We start from the raw sequence: 26,853 nt of genomic DNA on the forward strand, positions 1-26,853 counted from the left end.
AAAACACACTAACCACTTCAGCCCTATATATAGATATACATATTAACGGCTATTTTCAAAATATGTTGAACTTGTGAAATGGGACATTATGCAAAATGAGTAGCCTATATATTTTGATGCCGATATTTTAGTACTTTTACTCAAGTAAATTGTCATAACCGGACTTTTCACATTGTGGTATTGATACTTTTACTTAAGTAAAACAATTGAGTACTTTTTCCCACCACTGAGTAGGCTAATAGAAGAGGACTCTCCTGGCCATACAGGCGCAGTACAGTAGCTCCACTGTCTAACATTCACGTTAAACACTATGATCGGCACAGATGAATGCTGCAGCATCAGCGCTGCAGAGAGTGGAGTAGTAAGCTGTCTAAGATAACCGGGGGAAAAAAACAAAAAACACGGGGAATCTTGTCGGCTAGAGGCCGCTCATGCTTACATTTATCTCCACGGATGCTGATGAGACTGAAGGCTATACTGGACCTGCTCAAACAGCGCTAATCTCCCAACAGAAGACGTAATCGTGGGAATCTTGGAGCAATGTATACGTCGTCGGAAGAGTATTGAAATAGTTCGGTAAAACGATTCAGTCAGACGCGAAATCCAATTGATAATTAGAGTAGGCTCACAGTGACTTGTGTTTGTCTTTACGTAATCTTTTTTTGCGTTTTGCACCGGGCTCTTGGGTGGTGCATGAAAAGGGTTTCTCCAGTTGTCTCCTCCTCCCCTTGCTGCATCCCTTGTTGTCCTTACACATCCTACTGTACTGTGCGCAGCAGAACTGTAAACACACGCGGCAGTTCTTCTATTGATGAAAACGATTGACGCATCCTGACCAAAAGGTAGGTGGCTTGCTCTCCATCACTATTTCTATTTGCGTAAATGTTACTGAACTGAAGTGACCGTTTATTTTCGAAAAGAGTGGTGCAATGCAACATCTGTGAATCACCCTCGAAAACGGATAAGACCCTGGCTGCAGAATAGCATGCTTAGTTATTAAAATCATTGTGCGTTTTAATTTCATGGCTATTTTTCGTATCCATTTTAAATCTGTTGTATTGTGTGTGGAGTGGGTGGGGGGTGGGGTGGGGGGACATTCAGGACATGCCTCTCCTGAGTGCTCAAAAGATTATTGCTAGTTTAGGTGTAGTGTTTATTTCTGAGACACGTGCAAGATTTATAAAGTTTGTGTATGTGTCTGCGAGCGTCTAAATGAGAAACAGAATGACAGAGAGTTAACAAACTACCTGTCTGAGAGTGTGAATACATATGGAAGTGTGTGCACACGTGTGTTTGTGTCATTGTGCAAGTACACTGCTTTACATATGAATGTCCCATGGACATAACCATGATGCTATGAGGTTCTATCCAACACCTGTGTTTTCTCTTCCTTCACAGCTTTCTATTAGCGATGCCTGGGATTCCTCCAGCTGCGGTTCCATGCTACTTCCTGAGATGAGGGGATAGTAGAGGACCTCTTCTGGCATTAAACCCACTGGTAGCATGATGCATCCAACCACCAGAGCAGGCGACAGCCTGTTGGAAACATCGCCCCGTCTGAGGAACCATATTAGATGGGTGTTCATCCTCTCCCTCTTTGTGTCTGTCCTTGAGCTTCCGCTTGCAGCGGGATACACACTCAACTGCCATAAAACCTGCATCTGCGCTTCAAACATCGTGAGCTGCTCCAAGATGAATCTGACTATTGCCCCCACAGGGATTCCACTCTATGCTGCTGTGCTGGACCTCAGCTACAATGACATCACACGACTGCCCGCAGAGTGGACCCCTGTCAAACTGCCAAAGCTTCACAACCTCCTGCTCAGCCACAACGGACTCTCCTTCCTCTCTGTGGAAGCTTTCGTATATGTCAAGTACCTCCGCTATTTGGACGTGTCCTCCAACAACTTGCGGCATCTGGACGAGTACATGTTTGAGCCTCTGGTCAACCTGGAAGTGCTCCTGCTTTACAACAACCAAATCAATCAGGTCGACCGCTTGGCCTTTGTGGGCATGAGCAACCTTCAGAAGCTGTACCTGAGCCAGAACCAGATCTCCCGCTTCCCCCTGGAGCTGGTGAAGGATCGAACACGCCTGGAGAAGCTCACCCTCCTGGATGTTTCCTCTAATAAGATCAAGGTCCTGCCGATTGGTGAGCTCCAGCTGCTACCTGCCTGGATTAAAAATGGCCTCTACTTCCACAACAACCCTCTGCTCTGCGACTGCGGACTCTATAGCCTCCTGGCACACTGGCATATTCGGAGGCTCAATTCTGCCGTGGACTTCAAGGATGACTTCAAATGTGTCCTACCTGGGCCCCAGAAGACCCAAGTGGGCGTGTTTGACCTCAACGACGTCTACATGAATTGCAGCACGTTCAAGGAGGCAGACGAGGAGGCATTTCTGGAGCAGACGCTAACCCTTGGCTGCGACACCAAGCTCAGGGATGTGACAAAGACCTGGTTCATACCAGGCAATGTGATGGTAACACCAGGAAGAAACCAGACGGCCAGGGTCTTATCAGACGGGAGCCTCCAGATCAGTCCAGTGAGCCCAGAGGACTCTGGAACCTACACGTGCGTCGCGGCCAGTGAGGGCCTAAACGAGACCCTCTACATTGTTTTGAAGGTTCATAACTTCACCATGAATGGGGGTGGCGACACCCTGAACACGGCTTACACAACATTAGTGTGTTGCCTGACCAGCGTAGTCCTGGTTCTCATCTACCTGTACCTCACACCCTGCCACTGCTTTTGCTGCCCCAACAAGGCCAAGTCCAGGGGCGAGGACAGCATCCACTCCTCCATGCTCAGCGTGACACCCAGCCACGGTGATCCGGCGCTCAAGGCGGAGCTCAACAGGCATGTGGCCTTCATAGATACCAAGGAACTGCAGGGCCAGAATGGCAAGCTCAACCCCAACGGGAATGAGAACGAGGATGACCTGGAGGCCGGCTCACATGGGAAAGGGAAGAGAAAGAAATCAGTAGCAGAGTCTATCAGTTCAGTTTTCTCAGATACTCCCATGGTGGTGTGAAGGGCTTGATATGTACTTCGCGCACACCGGAAATTGCAGCTGTGTTCTGAGCTTGTAGATGGGATATTTTCAGTGCGCAACGCCAGTGCACAGCTAAGTATAAATCTAGCTTGAAGGTGGGCAGGAAGGGATTGGATGTCCCATGATTGGATGTATGTACAGTATATGCTACTGTATGATGTAAGTCTCTCAAACTGTGACAGTGACATTGATGACTAAATGAACTGCCTTGTTGTTTTGCAAGGACCTTTCCAGCATTTTGATGTGTAGCACTTAAATATTCATACTGTGAAAGCCTGGCAGTGTAAGTGAAAGTTAGTCTCGTAAATGTAATAGAGGCCATCTTGTTGGATACCAATACTCAGGAAGTGTAGACAGTTGGACAAAATAGGACAAGATGCACAAGATAAAAAAAAGGAATAGTGTATTCAATTCATGCACATGAGACTGTCTAAATCAAGGACTAGATTGAGTTGTATGTATATTTTAGACTTTAAGTATATTTATCTTCCCTCTGTCGACACATAGACAGAGCAACAGATGGATAGACAGACCCTTATCTACAGGTTTTGAATAGTCATCATTATCCATGAGCCAAAGAGAGGCATCATATCATAAACACACATATTACTCCCCAGCAAAGTAGGGCTGTATGAATGAGATAGCAGAAACATGGATCTCTCTCTTGTCAGTTATTCAATGATTTATAATAACATAGCTGTAGCACAAACACCAAAATGAGAAGACCATAGCAGGTCATTTTTAATTCACCTTCATAGCTGATGCCAATCTGAAGTTAAACTCAATTAGGAGTAGTTTGGTCGATAGGAGATCTATCATTGCAGTTTCTTGTATTCATATTGTTTTATCACGGCTGCAATGATACATCAGGCAAATTCCCCCCTTTGATATGAATGATCAACTTATAGTACATATAATTATGATATCAAATAGCAAGGCAGATCATTGTTTTATAAATAATTGTTGATGTGCTTATTGCAAGCACACCGCCCAGACACTGTATGAAGCCTTACTTTCAATAAGAAATATAGTGTGTCCATTAGACATTAGGAAGTATTTTGTTTTGACAGACCCATCAGTAAGTTGTGATAGTTCTGTATACAGTCAGGTCAGGTGCCGTGCTCCACTCAGTACTTGGTTTATGTTTAACATACAAATCCACAAGGTGCTGTTTACTGCAGGATGCCATTCCTGGTCTTGGTCAACACAGAAAATGTTTTCTTTAAAAAAGAAAAAAAGATGGAAAAAAAATCACTGTCAAGAAGCTAACTGCAAACCTATCTGTTTCTCTTTCTGTGTTCAAAACGTGCATGGTTTTCATGTGTAGTTTTCAAAAAGTCATACATCTTGTGTATTCATAAATCATATGCTATGTAGTAGATTAAAATTTTTCTTCCTTCTTCTCAAACACAATTTCAAACACAGCTAACCAACCTGTCCTGTCCTGTTAGGTTGAATGATATAGACCAGTAGTTCTGTATAGCAGGTACGTAAATGTCATATTCTGGCTGGCATATTACATAACCAGAGGCTGATACTCAATATGTATGAGGTTGTGCTGTATATCAACCTGACAGCAGAGAGCTAGCCAGTTCACGATTTGAGAGTTCTTAGGTGTCAGCAGCAGGAAAGCCCTGTGTACCACAGTAGCAACGGGGAGAGCTGCATTCAAAATTAGGACACCCCTTCCCCTCTGAAAAAGATTGCCATTGCATTCTGTTATAGACAGGATGAGTTTGCCTTGCAAATGTATGCCAGAACCCCCAATGTCATGCATAAGTAGGCGTTTCTATTGCATGGTTTGGAATTCATGATACCAAAAGATTTCAGTGACAGTTGTCTTTGAGAAAAGGACATTCCTTGGCTCCTCCAACAGAGATCTTTATAGGATCCACATGTATGCGGGTGCCCCCCAATACTGTGCATACCGAATTAACCGGTCTGTCTGTGCACAAACAACAACAAAAACAAACTGAGAGATTTTACTATGAGGTTCAGCTTTTGTTTCATGTACGAGACCCATGATTAAAGGGTAATTGTATCTTCTGATGGGATGAGGCTTGTTTCTTCTAGCTGGCTAGCCACTGTTAAAATGAGTCACAGCCAGTATTGTGACTACCCCAATTCAGTCTGGATTTGTTTGCATTGTCTTGTACATCTCCATAATTATGAGGATACCCTTGCTTGAATTCGAGAGCAATCATTCCGCCAGGTAATGAATGTGATGATGCCCTTTAAGTACTTTGTCATTTGTTTAAGGAAAATTAGGGAAATGCCTGGAGCGTCCAAATAACATTACAGAGTAATCTTATTGGAGCGTGTAATGAGAGCTTTTCATATTGCAGAATTCCAGTTGCAATAATACTTTTCTAAATTTGAGATTCACGGTCAAACCCTGCTATTTACTGCATTCACCTTAGCGCTAGATACAGTTCATCTGTTCTACTATTCTAATACTATAGGTTTTATTGTAAACACGTGTTTTATCCGGGTGGAATTATGGAATGTATACACATCATCACTGTGTGTGTTAAATGAGGCTTTTCCTGTGTGGGTGAAAAAAGGAAGTGACACTTGTCAGAGAGGTGTTGCATGTGAATCATTCCCTTCTCTCTCACACAAACACATGGGGATATCAGGTACTGTAAAGTGAGAAAGAGGACCTGAATTAACTCAGTACACGCTATAAATAAAGCAATATTCTATCACATATTAATGATGGTAATTGGTAAAGATTCAGACCATTAGGTCTAATCTAATCTAAGATCCTATTTTTGCCCCTTACATGAAGCTTTGTCAAATATTTGTTTAAATATGTATTTTATCCCCTGCTGTGGTGCAGAGGGAACATAATGAGCTGCTTAGCAATGTAATGTAACAATGTAATTTACCTGAGGGTTCAAGGCCAGGCTATGAAAGGCAATTGGCAATAAATTGCAATTGGTAATAAATGTCAGACGACCTGAAATAGCTAATGACTTGTAATTAAAGAAAATACCCATCTTTGGCCGAGTACTGAATGGATATTATTTCAGCATGCCTCTAATTGAAAGATATGAGAATAGCCTATTCATCTTTTAGTAACACTTAAAGTCAGGCTAGAATCTGCCTTGGTTAAAATATCATATATAAAGGATGGACATTTTGCTCTTACTTCATACTCTGGATGGTTGCACACAAACTAAAAGTCAGTTTTGTATATTTGTAAAGTGCTATTGTGAGGGTTCCCATACACAGTAAAATTCTCAGTATTCATTTATCCATTCATAACTCTTGAGTGTACAAACAAATCGCTACTGATGATTTTACTGTGCAGCATTGCGCAGAAGAAATAGGTTTTGTAATCTCCAAAGCAAATCTGCCTTCCTGATGTGTACATAATGTATTAATCCCATAATTGCCTGTGTTCAGTATTGATGAGTTGTGTACTCCTATGTTCTGCCAGTGTAATCTAACAGTATTCTTGTATAATCCAATGTGGTCAGTTTGTCTGAGATTGTGCTACCGTCCACCTGTTATTTCACTGTTAACCCATTCTTGATATCAGCGTGTTTTTCTAAGTAGGGATTGGTTTTATATTGAAAGTTGTATTTGACTTGACATTTGACTGCACTGCTGTAGACTATAATTGAAAAGAGTCATTGAAGAGAATGTCATTGAGGTAACACCTGCCTTTATAATGGCTTCACTCTAGAGTTTTAACCCTGTGGGAAAGTAATGTGAGTACACAATGTAATGTAAGTTAATTTAACGTACTTAATCATACTGACACATATTTACAGTAGAAGGGTATACCCAACCCAATTTGACTATACTTTCATTTTATACACTGCATTGTTACTTTCAATGTTATTACACGTAAACATAATTTTTTATTGTGTGCTTACAATGCTTCCAGGTTATCACTCAGGCTAATACACTGGACTAAGGCTACTGTAAAGTTAAGTGTTTTCTCAGGTTATTCCAGACTTTATAGAAGTGCACAGTTGGACACCACATTGGTAGCTATGGATAATGACCAACCAATGGCCTATTTGTGTGGTGTTGAACATGCATCTGGCAACTTGAACTATTATTGTTGAAGTTGGATAACACTAGTTAAACAAATGTTTTATCCCTTGGTAATTTATGACAATATATATAATTTTGTTTTCAACACATAAGTAACACATAAATGTCACTGTATCTACACAGCAGGATTACAGCATTTTCTCCAACTGCGCAATGCTTACCCTTCTGGACAGTGTAAAAATTAGGGAAAGAAGCACTCACAATATTTAGTAGCAAATACACGTACCGGTATGTAACCATTTGGTTAGTGTGAGCTGGCTGCTATAGAATATAAACAGTCTGGTAATTCAAGTTGAATGACTTTGCATGGTATGCTTAAGTGCTTCTCTGATTGCAGGAATAAGTTTAACATAATAGTCAATACTGTAGAGAAAAATATATATACTTTGATTTAATAATTCAAAAAATGATTAAAAGTGTTTTACATCTATGTGTGGTCTTCCCTATTTTTCCGTTTTCTCTTCACTTATCCTTCTCAGTTGTTGCTCATCCTTCTCAGACTGTAGTTACTGCTACCTGGCTGCACTCTGTAGGCCTACATGACACACTTATGGAAACCAAGGCAACAGTTAGTGGTGTATCTTAAAGTTGCTATTAGATTTAAATATTGTTTCATATAAAAACATTCATGGCCATAGTTTGAAATGTGTATAATGTAAACAAATCCAGTGCTCAATATAGTATCTTTAAAGATTAGAGATAAGTTACAATAGTTTTATTGCTCAATATTAGATCAACTGTCATGTACGTAATGTATCAAGAACTGTATGTTATACTCATGTGCATAGCATACCTTGTGTGTGCCTATGTAACAATAAAAAATAAAATTATATATATAAACGTATTCCATTTTCATACAGTATACTGGCTAATAGGCCTTTCTGTAAATGCCATTCCAGAATGAAAACAACTGAAGGGTTGGTGACATCTAGTGGTTGCAAGGTGTAAATATAGGTGCTAAACCAACATTGTCGTCCCCCAAAGAGGTAGTCTCTGTGGCCAGACTGTTGCCTCCCACAATTTTCAAATGTTTCCGGTCATACAGTCTGGGACTCGGAAGCTCTGATCATGATTAGGATATAAACCGGATGTGAAGCCTCCTCCCCACTTCCGTTTCGTCTTTACAGTCGCGCAAATTTATCCTGATATAAATACAAATCATCTAAGTATATTTAGCTTGCTGCTTAGCAGAAATGGAAATTAAAAGATATTTTAAAATATATTTTCGTGAACGGAAGTGCCAGCTTCCTCTCTCGGATTTTGGGAGTTGTAGTTCCAGACTCTATATAGCATTCAGAGATTGTGGAATAGTTGTCTGGCGACGCGAGACTACAAAAGAGGTGACACATAACATTCCAAAGTTTCACATTTCCACAACATATCCCTACATTAAAATGACAACTGTAAAACCTGAATTACCACACCAGAGCTGTTTTAGGGACAATGAGTTTTAATGGATTTACCATACTGACATTTCAATTTAGCAGCATAATGGATAGGTTGAGGTATTTCTATTGTCATACTTAATCAGTAATCAACAGAACCATTCAGCCACGTACAAAAAGAGAACAATTGTAATAATACAGTGTGTCCACACACACACACACACGGCAAACAGTTACTCCTGATGAATTGTGCTTAAAGACCAGAACATGTGCACACATGATTGTGAACATACGACACAGACATGCATGCACAGACACACACATGCATACATACATACATACATACACAGACATATACACACACACACACCCAGTGCTGGCAGTAGCTTTAGCCTGCAAGATAGGCTTCTTCTCCAAGTCGTCGTTTTAAGGCAGGCTCCCTTAATGATGAAGTTTTGTCTGCCAAAACAGAGAGAACAACATTTATCAGATACAAATACTTTCAACATAGACCCAAAAAGTTGCATGTATAAGTTCAATTGATGAACTTATGCAGAAAGAATGCTGCATATAAATGTGAAATGTGATCACAATATACAGTAGTACTGTAGGCTAGGCAACATTTTTGTAAGAGGAATATGCTAACTTCAAAATTGAGATATTATTATTGTATAAACTTATTGTATAAACCAGGCCTTTACAACTTAACAGATAGGCTAAATTATATTTCATAATGAATATAACCTTGTGTGGAAATGTTTTACAGTATTTATTCTGTTTAGTTTGTAGTGTACTGGTATTTAAAATTGCCATCGAGTGTGTCCACTCACTCTTTGGGGGTCTATAGTCTTCTCCATGCCCTGAGACAGCACACCACCCATGTTCTCCCCCTTCCATGAGAACAGGCTGGAGTGGGAGGTGGCTGACCTGGGGGTTCTGATCAGGGAAACATTAGATGGTGGTGATCCGTCACTGGTCTTCCGCCTCTTGGCCAGCCGCCTGTGGTCAAAACCCACCACTCGGCCATAAACCCCTGGGGGTCTCCCCCTTCGGCGCGGCGAGGGATGGGGCGGATGGAAGGGTGCAGGGAAAGGGGAACGATTGCCCACACCTGGCAAGCTTGAGTGTCGGTCTGATAAGTGTGGTGGCTGAGAGGGGCATGGCTTCTTTCTTGGCGAGATGGTGCCGTTGATTGGTCCTTGAGAGGAGGGGGAGGGATAGGCCCTGGAGGGGGAGGGCGGCGGGCCCTTCTCATGGAGGTTCTGCTCCCTGATGTGTTTGGATGACTGGTCCTCAGCGCAGCTGCGTGAAGGTTTAGCAGCTTTCTCCACTGTGCCGGCAGCTTGTAGTAGCTCCAGCTCCCTCAGCCGAGCTTTGCTGGGACGCCCGATGGGATTGCGCTGGTGGCCGTGGGTAGCAGAGAGAAGGGTGGAGGAGGGTGGTTTGGTGCTAGGAGGGTTGCTCCGACTGCTCTTAGTCCCTGATTGCCCTGAGGAGGAGGTGGAGGAGCAGCTGTCCTTGCCGGCAGCTCTGTGGAGGAGGGAGGAGTGGGAGGCGGGAGGACACCTGAGTGAGGAGCCGGTGAGAGGCGATGATCTGGCTCCTCTCCTGACAGAGGACCGAGCAGCACTGTTGGATGTAGTATTGTGTCGCCTGAGACCTGTTGACACTTGAGGTATTTTCCTGTATGCGAAAGCAAAAAAAAAGTTTTATTCGCTTCTTGGCGTGCTGCCAAAACATTTATGAATCTTAACGTATTTGGAACAGTAGAAAGAAGCCTCTTCTCAGCTAGCTTTGCGCAGTGGCTGTAGCCGCCAGGGCAAATGCTAACTTGCATTACTGCCCGACTACATTTTTCTTTCCATGTAACCCATCAAACACACCCAAATACACTTTAAAAATTACGTTTTACTTCTGTAGTACAGTACTATGAAAAGAGCACACATTTCCACAAAGCATAAGACAAATCTTGGTTACTGATATTCTAACACTTCATGATGGCGAAGCCAATGCCATAGATTCCCTCTAATAAAGCCACCAAATGGGGGGAGGACCAGTAGTACTACCATTCTACCAACAAATATCTTTAGGCTGCTTCCATCATGTTTATGTAAAATGGCCCTTTTCTCAGAAGTCATTTTGACAGGTAAACACAGCTGTAGGTAATAACAATAGTACTAGGTAATAACGTTTCATTGTGGATGTGATTAATTTAGGTGCTCCTCTGTGCCACCACCCACCATCAAGTTAACTATACAGGAGCTGTCCATTCTGGCACAGTAACGCCTACATGGAAGCGAAACCCACCCAAAATTCATGTTATCATCTTCAGTTGTGTTTACCCATCATAATACTTGCATGTTTTATCTATCAACACAGATCATTTCCTGTCAAGATTAGCAGTGCATTTCATGGACTTTAAATTAAATTAGTTTAAAAGGCAAGAAACAAACAAACAAACAAACATAAAAGGCAATGAAAGGTAAATGAGATACTGCATTGCTGCAAAGTTTCATGTTTCAACAGTATTCTCAGCCGTCTTGGAAAAGCTACATTTCACTACTGTTAAAAATAAATAAATAAGAGCTGTATGTGACAAAGGTTGAATTAATTGAACTCGCTTTACATTTGGAAACCATTCTCATGAACAGATGTAAGGGACGACACTTACTTCCACAAGTGAGCGCTTATGTGGTGCTCCACCATGGCACTAAGGGCAAACCGAAGGTGATGCAACCGCCGGTCAAAGGTGAAGATGCTACAACCCAAGGTGTGGCTTCCAAAAGTGCATAGCTGCCAAAGAGAGCGATTGAAATTATGTAGTTTATGTCAGCATCACGAAAAGGTAGCCCTAAGTGTAACGTTGAAGCACTGACTTATCAAATCAAACATCTTATTATCTTGGGTGATTACAGCAACTGTATATAGAAGATAAGACTTATTTTGAGACAATAAAGCTTATCTGAGTAACACGTATACTGTGAAGTGAAATCCTGCCACTTCTGAGTCAGGACATCAGTCAGCTGAAAGGTGTGAAAAACTTGCTGTAGGCACGCTCTCTACACATTGCATTGTACTGACTGTCGGGCTGATGGTCTTGTTGTACGCCTGTGTGAGCAGTATTATTTATTGTGCAAAGAATCATGTACTGGGATGGGACTCATGGGATGTAATATTAAGTCAAAACAAGTGGTATGTTAACAGAGAAACGATCGCTTTTGTATTCTACATAATGCGGTAGGTTTCATTTTAGTTTGCCTTCTATTTTAAAATTAACAAAATGCTTTGCTCTTAACCTGCAGATTGATAAAGAGACATCTAAAAAACCACACAGTAGTGGAAATAATTTCCAATACGATAGATGACTGTTTAAGTTTATGCACACTGTTCATCTTATCATCTGAGACGGTGAGATCGCTTCAGTCACTGATGTCAGTTCAGTTGTGCACAGGCTGTACGGTTGTGTAGCAGCAGTACCACATATTGACAGAGCTAGTCGCTCTGGCTGAACAAGTAAACACTAACAGCGCACGAGAGAGCACTACCCCCCTCCGCACCCTCTCTCCGAGTGACAGCGACTGGGTATTTTTCAGTCAGGTATGCGATGCCTCACCACCAACGATTGGCCTTTATACATTGCACACACTACAACAGATTTTCGGCCACAGACGACGTGTATCAACACTAATTAACGCAAACATTGGCCTAGTGTGTGCAGGGCTTTAAGGCCTCCACAGACCAAGCCACTTTGTTCTGACTGGGATCAGATAGAGTGAAGTTAGGTGACGTCTCATGTTGAAGCTTTGCTCCAAACACACTGAATAGACTATTGCACAACAATACCATGGTGTATAGAGGCCTTTAAAAGACGTGGTCATTACTGCCATGGCACTATGGCTCTTATCACTGGTCATTTATTTAGGTGATCCAGGATGTGAAGCTAAACAAATGGCCTAGTTGTAAGTCGCTATATGTCAGCTATATACCAAACATTTATTGTAAAGTATTAAAGTATCCTTGCAGGTTTTGGTACCCACCCCGAGAGGTTTTGGGTGCCAGGGTGTGGCGGGCAGGTCCCTGGCCTCCTCCTGTTCCTCTCCCTCGCTCTCCTCACTCGACAGGAGGCTCTGGTTGAAGGGGTATGGAGGCTGTATCTCCACTTCCACAGCACCGTCTCCATCCTCCTCCTCTGGATTACTCTCCAGTGACTCCCTGCTGGGGGAATGCCTGCTGGTAAGCCGTATAGGGAGCCAATGAGAGAATAGGACTGGTACAGTATAGCAGTGTAGTTTCACAGGATGAAGAGGCAGGGTTCAGTAGGACAACGTGCTAGCAGGGTGCCCCTGGTCCTGTTATCCCATCAGATTTTATTTTTTTTAGATTGCAATGGAACTAAATGTACAGATTCATCTTTGTCAGACAATGGTCAGACTTTTCTTTCTAATGGCAACAGGCATTAATAAACCAGGGGACCCAACGTCTCCCAGGCCTCTATACTAGGCTCTCTCCTCTTTTCACTGTACACTAAATATCTTGGCAGAAAAAAGCCAATCTACAAGCTCACATCGCGTCACATTTTGACAGGCTGTGAACTTGTAGATCTGATATTTTCACCAAATGTTCAGCCCAGAATAGTGATGCTAGGGTTGTGGTTAAACACTTACAAAAGAAACATTACACATTGCTGCTGCTGGTCAGGCGTGCACTCGCAGGTCTAAGTACCATTTGTGTAGCTCTCGTACCTGAGGATGGGGCAGCTGCTGCCACGGTTGCGTTTGTTGAGTTGGGGTGGTGATGGCTCTTCTTCGGGGGCCTCCGAATGTGATGGAGAGTCTATCAGTGCGTGGGAGTCCTGGCCTTTAGACCCTGCCCGTTGTTCCATTACAAGCTGGTCAAAAGTCTTACTCCTGCCCACCACTTTACGCCGCTGGTGGATGGAATGAATCTACAGAAGAAATAAGGTGGGAAAAAAAGGGACTGGGTTTATTTGTCTTTAAAACCACTTATAATCTGTGCTATATCGCATTAGCGATATCAGTCATTGTGTGTGTGTGTGTGTGTGTGTGTGTGTGTGTGGTCCACATCTGTAGCAATAGACATAATTAATTTTTGAGTTTAGCCACTTAAACCCTCTACTTTGTGGACCAGGGTCCCCAAGGGCTGTATACATGGCTCCCCTTTTTTTTCCTTTACTCCCCCCCTTCTTCCCCTTTACAACAAATCTCTTAGCTCACATGTGAGCTTGTACATTGGTTATTTTCACCGACTTGCCTATTATGACATGCCCAGCATAGGGACGCTAAGATTTATGTGGCTAAAAAGGCCATGAGGGAAAGTGAGGAGGCACTGAGAGAGTTTACATTGCACATAAGCTGGCGGGTGCACAGCTTCTTCCTTTCTGGATCCAACACGCCGCAGTGTTTGTCCAGGTCACATTCTTTCTCTGGGGAAAGAAAACAAACACAGTAGCTAGTCAGCATGCAGAACCAACAAGACATCACAGATGTCAGATGTCAGATGTTCTATGATGGCTGGGTTAGGCCTCTGAGGCATGAGACAATCTGACATTTTCATGTCATGATTACACTGGCCAAAATAATTGTGATTCATTCATGATATTATCCCGATAATGATCAAATTAGGCTTAGGTGTTGCAAGGATAGCAGAATGAATGCAAAAAAAGAAATAGCAAAATTGTTCGAGTTTGGTCTTTCAACATTTTTATGTCCAACTAATATAGTGGCATAGAGTCAAACTGTAACAATTGTGAAACAATTTTAGTAAAAATGGGAACAACACTGTGGCAGTCTCATGTCATCAAACAGTGCTGCTAGTCTTGTGGCTTAAAGAGTGAGACGTGCCAAACCTTGGTCAGGACTTTGGTCAATCTCGGTTGTTTTCAATGTTGATTTGATTTGGTCCTTTTCAAGATAGATTTGTAAAACATTTTTAGCATGTTCACTTTTTCTGGATTTAGTTGTGCTCGTAGAGGTGTGAAATGTGTCCCAATGGCACATAATCTCCCAAGTTTAGCATGCAAAGTAGCATAGAGCCCTGGTCAGACAACTGCGTCAGAAGTACCAGCTTCCCCTTTCACAGGAAAAACGGGGCGAAGTGCATCGTTGCAGTGTGTTATAGTTACTGAGGCGTGTGAAGTCTGACGTGTGTGAAGCGCCGGGTTCAACATTGGTGAACCATGACCAGGTTCCAACCATAGACTGTAAAAAGAATGGACAAAGCCAGCCATTCGTTCCTTTAACTTCCGGTCCCGAAATGCTACCGGAAACGACTGCTACTGTATAGGCTGCAAACGCAGCGAGGGCGGATCTTCACTCGGTAGAACCAGTAGAAACGCAAGAAACATACCCTACTTTATCATTCATTTTTTTACTAATGGGACCATAATTTACTAAACGCATTTCATGATTATTTAAAAAAGACTTAAAACTAGCGATTAAAAACATAAAGTGTTTATGGAAAGGTTTACTAAAGGTAATAAAATCAAGTGTAAAGTTCACCCAAAACCCCAACTTATACACTTATATTGAGATTATAATGTATTGCGACCGGTAGAAGGTGAAATAGAAACATCTGCTGGGCCATTAATAGGAACAGCACTCTGTAAGAGAACCCGGAAGAGAGCTTCAATTCTCCTTGGTTCAAACCAACAGTACAGAAGCGCTGCTCGTTGACCACACTTGTCAGCCATTTCGCTTTCTTTCAGTGAGCCCAATGCAAAACTAATTACACAGGAAAACTAGCACTCCTGCCAGCACTGACGTAACAGTCCCGCAGGATAACATGGGAAATGGATGCATCCGACAGATCAGCTTGCATTTCAGACGCGTTGACTACACGACGTGTCTGATGCAGATGTCTAACTGAGGCTCAAGGCTGGACTTGCATCAGCTTCCCCGTTCACTTACATTATATGAGAGAAAAGAGGCGGAGTGTCACGTTGCGTCGCTTGACGGCTTTGAAGTGTGGGGTTCGACATTTGTGAACCTTGACCACACGCCAGCCAATAGCACAGAAGCACTGTGCGTTGACCCCTCTTGGCAGCCATTTTGCTTGTAATTTTCTTTCAGCGAGCCAACACCCCAACATAAGTCAAATGAACTACACAGGACAACCAGCACTCCTGCCGGCACTGCCCACCACCCACAAGATAACATGAGAAACCTTTGTTGAAATGAGCGCGTCTGAAGCATCGGCTGAAGCCATGTGTTGGCTGAAGCGCACACGTGAGTCCAGCCTAAAAGCACACAGCTAAGCCTGATTTTCCGTTTTCAGGCATTGAAATGAGCTTGTCCTGAGAGATAAAAAGGTCGACTGGCACTTAAAGGGGCATGAAACCTGTTTTTGAAGTTTGTTTTCTAATTCAGGTTAAAAAGTATAGCAGCAGCAGGGTAAACATATGGCTGCGTAACCTTATAGCTGGCCTTATAGTACACCTTGACGTAAGCAACACAGCTGCAGCTAATCAAATACATAATGGGTGCCTTAGATTATGATGTGTCAATAAATACTGTCTATGCTTGGCTGCACATTGGCACACCCATGACTACTCTGGGCACACCTCTTACGCACCCATTATTTACTAGCCTGCCATATTCTGCTTGAATTCCTTAAAAGCTATTGCCTATTGGACCACAGCGGAAACAAGCCCCTGGGTCTTTTTGTGTTATCCTTTTAGCATAACATTTGACTGTACTACCTGTACTGTTAACAATCTTGTTAATAAAGTATTCAATCAATCAAGGATGGGGAATATTTATTCATTGAAAACCTTACTCAATATACAACCTCTATGTAAAAAAAACTAAAAAAGACAGACCGCCTTTGTGCATCACAGTTAACTTACTGCAAACTTTTTTGTAAGTGCGGCTGTAAGTCTTCGGGATGGGCAGAGGATTGTGTTGAACATCTGATGGCCTAGTCACAGGCTTCTGCTGTGTAGGTTTCTCTGAGGAGGTGGATGATGTAGAGGAGGAAGAGAGTGCACTAGGAGGTAGAGGTTCTGTTTGCCAGGGAGGAACTCTGGGACAAGGAGCAGGTGAATATGTAGGTGATGGAGCGCTCTCCTGAGGTAACTTGTCCACTGAAGATACACTGTAGAGGGAAAAATAAAATGCAGGGTTCATTATATTAGAGCTGGGTGGACCAAATGTTAATATATTTATGTCTCGATATTGTCACACTCTCTAAAGTGCCATAATAAACAAAAGACTGAAGAGTTCATGCGTCTACTTAAGCTTATGACTTCATCTGATACTTTGTTCATCATCTCAGCCAATACTCTCCTGTCTCCACCCCACACCAGTTATCCGAGCCCCCCCAACAGAGGAATAAAATAATGGACAAAGCTTTGTTTTACTAGGTATTGTTACATCTTCACATTGAGCACTTAATTGGTATGTTTAGTGATGTCAGACCTATATAAAATTTGCCTTTTACACAATGTACCACAACCTGCAGTACTTAGATCCACAGAGAATATTGGCTCGAGAGCGAGCTGTTGCTTTAAAACAACGAGATTTCTTGCCTTTTGCTGCCAACAAACCGTCCACACAGGGTATGTCAAAATATCTCGACTGTTGACTCAGTCTGGAGCTAATATTCTAACTACTACCGACATGCAAAAGTGACAAAATAGGTCTTTATAAATATTATAACCCGCCAATGATGCAAAATGTGAACTTACCTGACAACCTCCTTTTGGACTTTAGCGGGTCTGTCTTGGGGGACAACTAGTGCTGCCAAGGGGGCTCCAGACCCTTGGTATTTGCCGTCCTTTTGCCTCTCTCTCGCAGAGCGAGACAGAATTGAGGAGGACCGGCCAGTCCTAGGTCGCTGCTCAGGGGCCGAGGTGGGGTACTGGCTGAAAAGCTTAGTGACAGGCCCATGTCGCCTCTCACAGTGCATTTCAAAGGCCTGGGGTTTGACCACCTGACCACAGTGACTGCACACCACCAAGTAGAAGTCATCATATGTTGGGCAATGGCCATATATGGGCATATCTGTGTAAGAAAATATAAAGGTACAGAAGTTAAATACTTGCCAGAGGACTGACTACACCACTAGGAGTGGTCCTATATACTACTCCCAGTGATGTACTGACCAAGTTATTGAAAGACTTTCAACAGCAGAACCCTCACCCTCTTTCCCAAGGGTCATGGTGTCTGTGCGTTTCTTTCCATACTTGCTGCATTCTTCCACATTCAAGCCTGCTTGATGCAAAGACATTCAGTGTTAATGGTTGCCTGGTAGTATGCCATTCTATGCCAGTGGTTCTCAGATATTTCCATGTCAAGGAGGACCCCCAAATGCATTTGGCCGCGGAGCGCGGACCCACATTTGAGAAGATTTTGTGCCAGGGACCCCTGGCCGGCCCGCCTTAAGAGGTTTTGACAATATCTTTAAAAAATAGCCAGTCTACAACAACCTCGCAACGCGTTGTGATCAATCTGCTATTTTCGAATAGTCGAAAAGTAAGGGCTTTAGGTTTGGAAACAGATCCTCATTTTGCTGGGGACCCCATGGAACCCCAGTGATCCACAGACGGACCCCACTTTAAGGACGGTATAGGTGACAGGATAGGTGAGTGGGCACCTCTGTGTTATTTTTCCAAAATGTTAAATATCAAAATTTAAGAAATGTAATATTTGGAAAATGTTTTTAAGTAAAGTATACATGATTAAAACATACTTAAACAGTCGACAATTAAGGTCTAATATTTCTACAAAACCTAATTTTGGGGCATGAACAAGAAGTTGAAGGATGAAATTAAGTCTGATGATGTACTATGCGTGTTCACATCATGTATACTTTCCATTACTTAAGACCATTTTTCTTTTTTTAAATTTACATTTTGGACAAAATAGCCAATTTTACATTGAGGTGCCCAGATGTCCCTAGTGCCCACATATCCTGCTGTATCCTTGAGGACCAGTGTTCTATGCCATTATGAACTAGGTAGCCACTTAGTAAGTGAAGGGGCACACACTCAAATGGGCAAAACACCAACTATGAACATTTTGTTATTTAGCCCAGCCCTGGTTGACTGGCACTATTGTTTAGCAGTTAGCTGGCCAAATCCCTTAAGTAGTGTTGTTGCTGGTGTACGTGATTTGCTAGCTAGTTACACCTGTACTCATTGTGGCTGCGTCTGGTGCCTCACACACAGTATGTTAAGTTGTTTAGTAACAGCAAAACATGTCGTTGGTTGTCTTGGTTGTTGGCTGGTAGGGTACGCTCGCTAACTGGTAGCTTTTATCAAATCAGTGATTTGGAGTCAACTCCTCCAGCGCTATTAGCCCTGATACATGACAGTCATGGATGAACTTCAACCTGGTGTTTGCACATTTTCCATTTACGGTCCGTACAGCTACATAAACGTTCAGATTTCAAATATAAAGTGCTGATCACATGGCCACAGATGTTACAATTACGTACGGGCCCTCAAAAGTACCCGTATATTCCATATTGTTCAATAAAAAGCATTTTAATCCGATCGGTGGCCATTCTCTTCGTATTTCTTCCGTATGCTTTCAACTACGCGACCCTATCGGTTGGAAAGTGTATTGCACTCTGATACATCATAACTCTATGGGAAAATGGCAACCGATCGGATTCAAATGCTTTTTATTGAACAATACGGAAGATAGGGGTACTTCTGAGGGACCGTACATAATGGTAACATCTGTGGCCATGTGGGTATATTTTAAATCTGAACGTTTATGCAGATCTGAGTCGTAAATGGAGAAAGTTCAAACACCAGGTTGAAGTTCATCCATGACGGTCGTGACAGAAGACCGTCGTGTGATCCATGACTACCAGCGCTAGGACCCAGCGGGTCTTTTGTTTGGGTTGCGCTTTTTAATGTTACATTCAGGGACAGCGCTTCGCTGCAGAAATAAATCGCAGAACAATGACATCATGATGTGACAAAAAGACTGTGGAGCTGGGGGGATGATGACTCACCTTCAGATGATAAAACATTACCCCCATCTACCCAGGAACTCCAATTTAATCCTACAAAATCGTCGAGGTTGGGATTTCGCCGATCCAAAGCGGCCATTGCTGCTGCTCTTGCGCGTTCACGAGTTGACACCATCAGTTCACGCCACGGCCACGCGCATCCGAACCGCGTCATCATGAAATTCGTGCACAGGAAGAAGCAGCTGAACTGAAGCATATTGGTGCAAGATAAAGATAAGGTGCACTGCTGTTATATCATCACAGCATATATAAATATAATATAAATACAAATATACAAATGTGTCATATATATATATATACATACAAATGTGTCATATATACATACAAATGTGTAATATATATACATACAACTGTGTCATATATATATATATAGATACAAATATATCATATATATATACATACAAATATACACACACACACACACACACACACACACACACACATGGCCAAGCTCCCCGCAATCGCATGCTGCACTGTCTGACAGGCCCCACTTCTTCATAGACCCATTTGAATATACAGGTCCTCAGGGATAGAAGAACATAGAAATAAGCATCTCATGTACCGCCTTATTGTATACAGCGGTGGCGGGACTTGAGTCTGCTCGAAGGCGCTGCCTTAGTTGTAGTTTCGTGCAGGATGTGCCAGTCAAGTTTCTGGGCTTTCCTTGCCAGGGCGAAGGTTGCAGCCTCTCGTCAGAGGCCGGCCGGGCAATTCCCACTAGGACTGGTAGGTAGGGCATCGTTAATAGCAGAATCAACCTTCTTGACATATGGGCTTCTACTCCAGGCTGGGGCACAGTATTTGACTGCAAAGACCAGGGCTTGTGTGGAGATTAGTAGTGTCCTGGCGGAAACACCCCAGGTCGTGCAAGCGAGGTGGCCGATAAATGAGACCCTTAGGTCTCATTTCTCATTGGGGAAGTTTGGACTTGCTGGTACTCCAGTTCCCTTTTCGCTTCACTGTTAAGATGGTATGCCACCATAATAAACTAGACCATGAGGCATGTCAATGGCCAGTCTTTGACAGAAAACCACTCATTTATAACAAATACAGCTATTCCCTATAATGTACATCATGACACAGAATGTTTTCAGAGATTGCAAATGGGACTCAGTTCTTCTGATCAAAGATATTGCTTTAATACTATAGCTAGTAGAGGTCATTTTAAAAAAGGCAAATGGGAAATGCATTTCATGAAGCCAAATTACAAACAAAAAATGTTTAAAAAAATAGCCAATTTGCCTTCCCGTATCACTAACTGGAGGTAGAAGAAAGGCACATAAGCTAAAATGCCTATTGTTGGCTAGTCAGCTAGTTATGAAGAAAATATAACTTGATTAACTATTAAGTTGTTAGAAAAATGTCATGCTATCTGAACCATAAAAAAAACATTTAAAAAAAACGACATTCAGGACAAAGCGAAAAATGATATACATCAATCGAATTTATCTGTTAAATTCATTATGGCACAGCTCAATGGCACTGGTATCTCCTAATTGGATAAAATTGATATCGACCAGAAAATAAAATTTCTGTTTATTAAAGAGCTGACACTCAATGATTACTAACACACACACACACACACACACACACACACATATATACACTTATTTTAAGAAAGGAATATCACTTACCCTACCTTTAATTAGTAACACAATTTGTTTAAAGAAAATCTAATTCTCAATAAGCACAATGTACAGTATGCCAATATGTAAAACAGATTAATTCAGAGCCAATTTGCTCTGAACTGATATATTGACTATGCTAACATACATAGTCAATAGTTCAACCAAATATTAGTTACTCACACACTGACACAAGGAAAAGAAAGTGACCGTGAGACGATTCAATAATCCTGTTTGCCTGTTTTCTTTCAAGAAGGAAATGATCCAAATGAAAGGGTGATGCTGGCAGGGCACTGCGTCAGGCACCCGGAACTAGTGGCAAGCAAACTGACACTGTGGGAGCCAACCCAGGGCAAAGCCGGGAAAGGCAAGAAGCACATCACCTACGGTATCCTATGTAAATGCCACAACACTGCAGAGCTCAAGAGCCTTATGCTAGACAGAACGGTGTGTAGAGCAGCGATTCAGGAGTCTAGAGATGGTGTTGGCTAGACTGCACTCTGGCTTCGCAAATCAAAATAGATCAAAATGCAATCACTAAAGACGAAATACAAACTCACTTAAAGCTGGTAACTTTCACGACAGCCCTACCCAAGATTCCAACCCCAGACCCCCACGCAAGTGCTCACATTTTTACGACTGAGATAAGCACACCTATACTCGGGGGATAAATTGGAATTTGACCTTCAGGCAGTACAACTTCTGAACCAGTAGTGTTCAGACCCTTCCACAGAATCTACATTTTTCAACAGAAGAGCAGAGAGACCAAATTACAACCAGTAGTTGCGTTAGTTATATATATATATATATATATATAGTTGTATTAACATACTCTTCCATACATTTTATTCACCAAAAAGGTTAGTGGCACATTTAAGTTAACTGTAACTACACTTCCTGATGCCTACAAATTCTTAAAATTAACTGGTTCAATTTGAATTTACATGTTTTAGTTGACATTGATTTAGTGTCTACAACAAAAGCATTAAAAACATTTTTTATAAGTAGGTGTATTTTGTTTTCATTTATTTGAAATGATAACACACTAATAGACCATACATTTGATAGAAAGTGCAAATAATACATTTGCTACATACCGTATGCAAATAATTGGATTCACCCGACATTGTCATGTTATATCACTATTAGGCTAACACAACACTTAATGGACTTCCATGACTTGTGTGTTAAACCCTGACATTTTCAGGGTTAAATTACAATTACAACTTTGTTGACTGTGTTTTGAATTAATACATTTTCCTACTTTAATTTAAGTACAAGTTGAGTTTCAACCAAAACCTTCAGAAACGTATATGTAAAAAAAAAAAAAGACCTGAATACAAAAATGCAGCACTTCCAAGGAGAGCGAGTCAATTTTGGAAATGCATACCTTATAATATAGGACATTTTCCTAAGAAGAGAGAGTACCAAACGGTTCATTCAGCGGCACTATGCAAGTGACACCTATGAGATGAGAAAGCTGTGCCGTTACGATGGCCTGACTCCTCCCTCTGCATCTGCTGCATCTGCATCTGCAGGCTGGCTCTCAGACTTGTGGAAGGGTGTTTCCTTGAAAATAAACCAGCAGTTGCTACCCCACAATATGAGGTTGAGAAAACCGAAAATCTGCCAGAAGGGGGTTCAAGAAGAAGACAGAAAAATTCCAACATCTGAAGCCATTTTGCAAATGTATCACTTTAAGAATATTTTTTAGCATAGACCTAGAATGAAGATACCAAGTGTAGTACAGTGAAGTCACAATCCATCATGTATAGCCTGTGGATTCATGTAATGGGGCTCTGGCATTACTACAAGCTACAGGCTACACACTGGAACCAAGCGTTTTTGCAGTTCAAGGACTCCAAGAATCTGAAGCACTTCTGCTAGGTGACACTTAGTTGTGACATCATTGACAAATCCTTGGTGTCTTTATTCTTGGCATAGACCGAGTTGCACATAGCTTACCACAGAGGCGTTGAGTCGACCCATGTGAGGTACAGCACCTGGGGTACACTGGTTAGCTGGGAGGACCGTGGTGTCCGTGCAGACTTTTAGAAGTGTTACAATGGTTGAAGGACTGGTGGCCCACTTCACATCAGTCAGTCCTTTGCCCCAGGCTGAGGATGACACCAACCACAGAAAGGCCAGGATTGCAGTGGCCAACAAATCCTGTTGGCAAAGAAGAGGATGAAGGGCTCGGTACAAATCAATTAAATGCAGAAATTAGTCTGTGACAGTTTCAGTCTACTGTGAGGGCTGACTGTTGGAGTTCAGAGGAATACACCCTCTCTCTAGTGTTTCATTTACACAATACTGCTAAATCCCCTTCTATGACCTTCCGATGGTTCCAGCCTGTATGAAGCACAGCATAGAACATAAGCAGAAGCATAATCAACATCAAGAAAACAAATATTGCGCACTTAAGATCCAATTAACACCATTTGTGACTCTAATTTCTGAGAAGGGCAAGCCAACTTGCACAGGAGCTTGGCACAAGCTCACACATTTATGCTTGCTTGAAAAGTTAAGTTATGTCTTTCTAACTCTCTTCACTATGCTAAGCAAACATAATCTAAACAAGAATAATTGAGGGCAAACTTACCACAATGGGGCCACGGCTAGACTCCCTGTACATGTGTTGGTAGCCCAGGTAGACAACCAGTGTGGCTGTGCTATAGAGAAAGGCGAACACTCCAATACAGACATAGAACTGAGCTGAAGACGAGTGATCTCCTGTCAGGTAGCTATTAGTGGTGACAGTGCTATTGACTATACAGTCAGGGACTTTGTATGGATTCGCCAACAACCTGTGAGACAAGAAATACAATTAAGCATATAATCACCCTTAATCTTAATTAAACTTAAACTTTCAACCTGCCCCATTTTGGGCATGGCTATTCATTGTACGATGAAGTATAAAGAGCTTAAATCTGAAGTGCCATTTCAAATACACTTCTAGTCTAGTATAGCATGACATTTACATTTATGTTTGCACACACCTGAAAGGGTAGCTGAAGATTGCAGTGACCGTATGCATTTCTTTATTGCTGCACACCACATTGATGCTTGTGGTGCCAGTATAGCCCCCAGTGGTGGCAAAAGCAAATATAGAAAATACCTGGAAGTTGGAACCAGACATATATAGTAAATGAGGCTTGTTAGTACAGTATAGCTTAATGGCCACCAAGGTTGCCGTTGAACCACACACACCACTGAAGTTTAGACAGGAAATCCACCATCACAGGATGTCATCTGTGTGTGTGTGATTATACGGATATGCCATCACTTTTATATGGTATATTGTTGTTCATAACTGATGGTGCTTCTTGTTATGTTATTCTTACTCTGATTCCTAGTTTTTTGTATAGCTACCCTTGTTGTATCTTGCAGTTACTTCTCTTACTGTATCTGTACCTTAACTCCTGTGCTGCCTCTGGCAAATGAATTTCTAGATAATGACTGTACATAGATTAAATCAAACAAAACAAACATATGCAATAGCCTACAATTTTCTTGCTAAACTAGCTGATTTATTTTATCATTCTGGAGCACAATGCCAGTTAGGCTCATCTAGTAAGTTCTAGAATAGTCCGTTTTATTTTACCATAGTTTCAAACAAGTTGTGTATAGCCTAAAACTTTACAACAATACCACGGATAAAACACTTTGAGAATAGTCTCTCTGTCCGAGTTTTACGTCACAAGACCCAACATGATAATCAATTTGGAAGGTATTCAACTGTGTGGGATGCACATTCTGCATAGGCTATAGTCATAGGCCATATGGTAGAGATACAAAGAAACGAAACTCATACCCATTCGAGCAGTCTGATAAATGCCAACGGTTCTTTCAGCGGGCCCAGGTCGAGAGAGAACCCGGTCATCATAATTTTCTGATGATGAAAAATACACAATGTCAAGGCAGTGACAGATATGGGTATAATGTTACTTACAGCTAATAATAAGTCATACACAGAATGTGTTTGTCAAAAAGTGAGCAATCATTTTGCGCCACAGATCGCCTTCATTTGTCGTTTACCTGGGCGACGCCTTCCATTTCTCCAGACAGAAATCTGTTGTGCTGTGAAGATGTGTTTACTCTAACGGTTCTCAATCTCTGGTTGTACTTCTGTAGGGCTTGTCAAACTTTTTTCCAACTTTCTTCTGCAGCAAGCGCTTCATCATAGTGGTTTACACGTGATCACTGGCGTTCTTAAAGTGACACACACACACACACACGGGGGGGGAGGGGGGGCACTGCTACAGAACGTCGCCAGTGAAAGAGAGCGTCGCCAGTGAAAGCATATAATCTATGATAGCCATGGATCACACGACGGTCGTCTGTCACGACCATAATGGATGAACTTCAACCTGGTGTTTGCACTTTTTCCATTTACAGCCCAAACATCTACATAAACGTTCACATTTCAAATATAAAGTGTTTACGCCATGGCCACAGATGTTATAATTCTGTTCGGGCCCTTAGAAGTACCAGTATCTTCCGTATTGTTCAATAAAAAGCATTTTAATCCGATTGGTGGCCATTTACTCCGTATTTTTTTGCGACCTTTCAAGTACAAGACCCTATCGGTTGGGAGGTGTATTGCACTCTGATACAGCATAACTCTATGAAGAAATGGCCACCAATCGGATTAAAATGATTTTTATTGAACAATGTGGAAGGTACAGGTATTTCTGTGTGCCCGAACATAATTGTAACATCCGTGGGCATGGCGTAAGCACTTTATATTTGAAATGTGAACGTTTATGTAGATGTACGGGCCGTAAATAGAGAAAATGCAAACACCAGGCTGAAGTTCATCCATGACTGTCATAGCTAAATCTATGAGTGAAAGTAGGTTACGTAAATTGCGTCTGATTAGTGCTGTGCAAGTGCGCATTTACCAACTTAATAATGTGTTTTTAATCATTTCTTTAAGTGCCTTGTGACAGAAATGTGTTAAATGTTATTGTCAACTGTTTCTTTAAGTTCTCACTAATCATATTTTTATGAGGATGCCTGCCTGTGCTAGTTGCGTTGCGTCACGTATGTTTCATTGCTACCAACTGATAAAGAACATTGAAATATATTTGTTAGATCACCTCAGTTGCCATATTATAAATAAATAATGATTATAATATAATATACGGGTGTGACGCCGCTAACGACTCAATTGTGTTGTCAATCATCATGACATCAAAATAACATCCTTTATCAGATGCATTTCAACATTGAGCTATGACCTGGCATATACCACGAGAGGGCACCATTTCCTCATAAGGGGAAGTGCATCCCACCAAATTGGCCTTTTTCGCCCAGCGCAAGTGCATACATGCTGTTCATCCCATGACTCCCATAGTGCCCTCTATTAGGGTAATCTGATCCCATTCACACACAGGCAGTGAATGTAGTAGATGGCCTCTCTGACACAATTACAATAGCATTAGCCTTGGCTCTTTTTCGGGGCTCACTGAGCAAGTTAAGCAACACTTGCTTCCATCCATCCCATAATAATAATCCAGGGCCTTCTGAAACACAACAAGTGGTCAGAGCAGGAACAGTTGAGCACTTGTAGGAAGCCAGTCTTCCCTGTATCACAGAGCACATCTCGAAGGAATAAAAGAGTGCCTTTGTTCTCCACCTTTTAATAGTTGGCTGGGCTGCCATGGGGGAGGGGTTGCCACTGCATTGTCCCTTTGCAGAGGAATGCTGCT

General features: G+C 42.0%; 3 protein-coding genes across 7 annotated transcripts; 1 reads left to right on the forward strand and 2 right to left on the reverse strand.

The window, feature by feature from the left end:
• Positions 1 to 1,506: 1,506 nt before the first annotated feature.
• Positions 1,507 to 3,036, forward strand: amigo1 (adhesion molecule with Ig-like domain 1; the record flags this gene model as incomplete). Its single annotated transcript, XM_084070070.1, has 1 exon — positions 1,507 to 3,036. One exon carries the CDS (start codon positions 1,507 to 1,509, stop codon positions 3,034 to 3,036), a length of 1,530 nt encoding a protein of 509 aa, XP_083926196.1.
• A 5,536-nt stretch (positions 3,037 to 8,572) lies between these two features.
• On the reverse strand, positions 8,573 to 19,794 carry atxn7l2b (ataxin 7-like 2b). Of its 5 annotated transcripts, none has more exons than XM_084068498.1 (10): positions 19,497 to 19,794; positions 17,672 to 17,740; positions 17,218 to 17,533; positions 16,378 to 16,625; positions 13,874 to 13,956; positions 13,256 to 13,458; positions 12,551 to 12,725; positions 11,185 to 11,306; positions 9,344 to 10,196; positions 8,573 to 8,972 (listed from the first exon to the last, which is right to left on the reverse strand). In XM_084068498.1, the coding sequence occupies exons 1-10, from the start codon at positions 19,708 to 19,710 to the stop codon at positions 8,955 to 8,957; spliced, it is 2,301 nt and encodes a 766-aa protein (XP_083924624.1). In that variant the 5' UTR covers positions 19,711 to 19,794; the 3' UTR covers positions 8,573 to 8,954. The 5 variants fall into 5 exon arrangements, with proteins under 5 accessions (XP_083924624.1, XP_083924623.1, XP_083924622.1 ...); XM_084068497.1 differs by having other exon boundaries at positions 12,551 to 12,740; XM_084068496.1 differs by having other exon boundaries at positions 12,551 to 12,743.
• Positions 19,795 to 22,133: 2,339 nt separating this feature from the next.
• On the reverse strand, positions 22,134 to 25,329 carry sypl2b (synaptophysin-like 2b). The gene is made up of 6 exons (XM_084068421.1): positions 25,178 to 25,329; positions 24,954 to 25,031; positions 24,139 to 24,257; positions 23,742 to 23,946; positions 23,105 to 23,308; positions 22,134 to 22,765 (listed from the first exon to the last, which is right to left on the reverse strand). The coding sequence occupies exons 1-6, from the start codon at positions 25,193 to 25,195 to the stop codon at positions 22,628 to 22,630; spliced, it is 762 nt and encodes a 253-aa protein (XP_083924547.1). The 5' UTR covers positions 25,196 to 25,329; the 3' UTR covers positions 22,134 to 22,627.
• Between the last annotated feature and the right edge of the window lie 1,524 nt (positions 25,330 to 26,853).

The sequence above is a fragment of the Gymnoscopelus microlampas genome (assembly GCF_963454915.1).
Source record: "Gymnoscopelus microlampas genome assembly, chromosome: 10".
Classification (NCBI taxonomy): domain Eukaryota; kingdom Metazoa; phylum Chordata; class Actinopteri; order Myctophiformes; family Myctophidae; genus Gymnoscopelus; species Gymnoscopelus microlampas.

What these genes read in the sequence shown, in the direction of transcription:
- sypl2b (XM_084068421.1), bottom strand. An exon ending in TTATCAGACTGCTCGAATGG is followed by an intron (nt 24,258 to 24,953) that starts GTATGAGTTTCG and finishes TCCAACTTCCAG; the next exon opens with GTATTTTCTATATTTGCTTT. An exon ending in CTAGCCGTGGCCCCATTGTG is followed by an intron (nt 23,309 to 23,741) that starts GTAAGTTTGCCC and finishes CTTTGCCAACAG; the next exon opens with GATTTGTTGGCCACTGCAAT.
- atxn7l2b (XM_084068496.1), bottom strand. Translation starts at nt 19,710, where the DNA reads ATGCTTCAGTTCAGCTGCTTCTTCCTGTGCACGAATTTCATGATGACG. An exon ending in GTCCAAAAGGAGGTTGTCAG is followed by an intron (nt 16,626 to 17,217) that starts GTAAGTTCACAT and finishes TTCCCTCTACAG; the next exon opens with TGTATCTTCAGTGGACAAGT. An exon ending in CACTTACAAAAAAGTTTGCA is followed by an intron (nt 13,957 to 16,377) that starts GTAAGTTAACTG and finishes TTCTTTCCCCAG; the next exon opens with AGAAAGAATGTGACCTGGAC.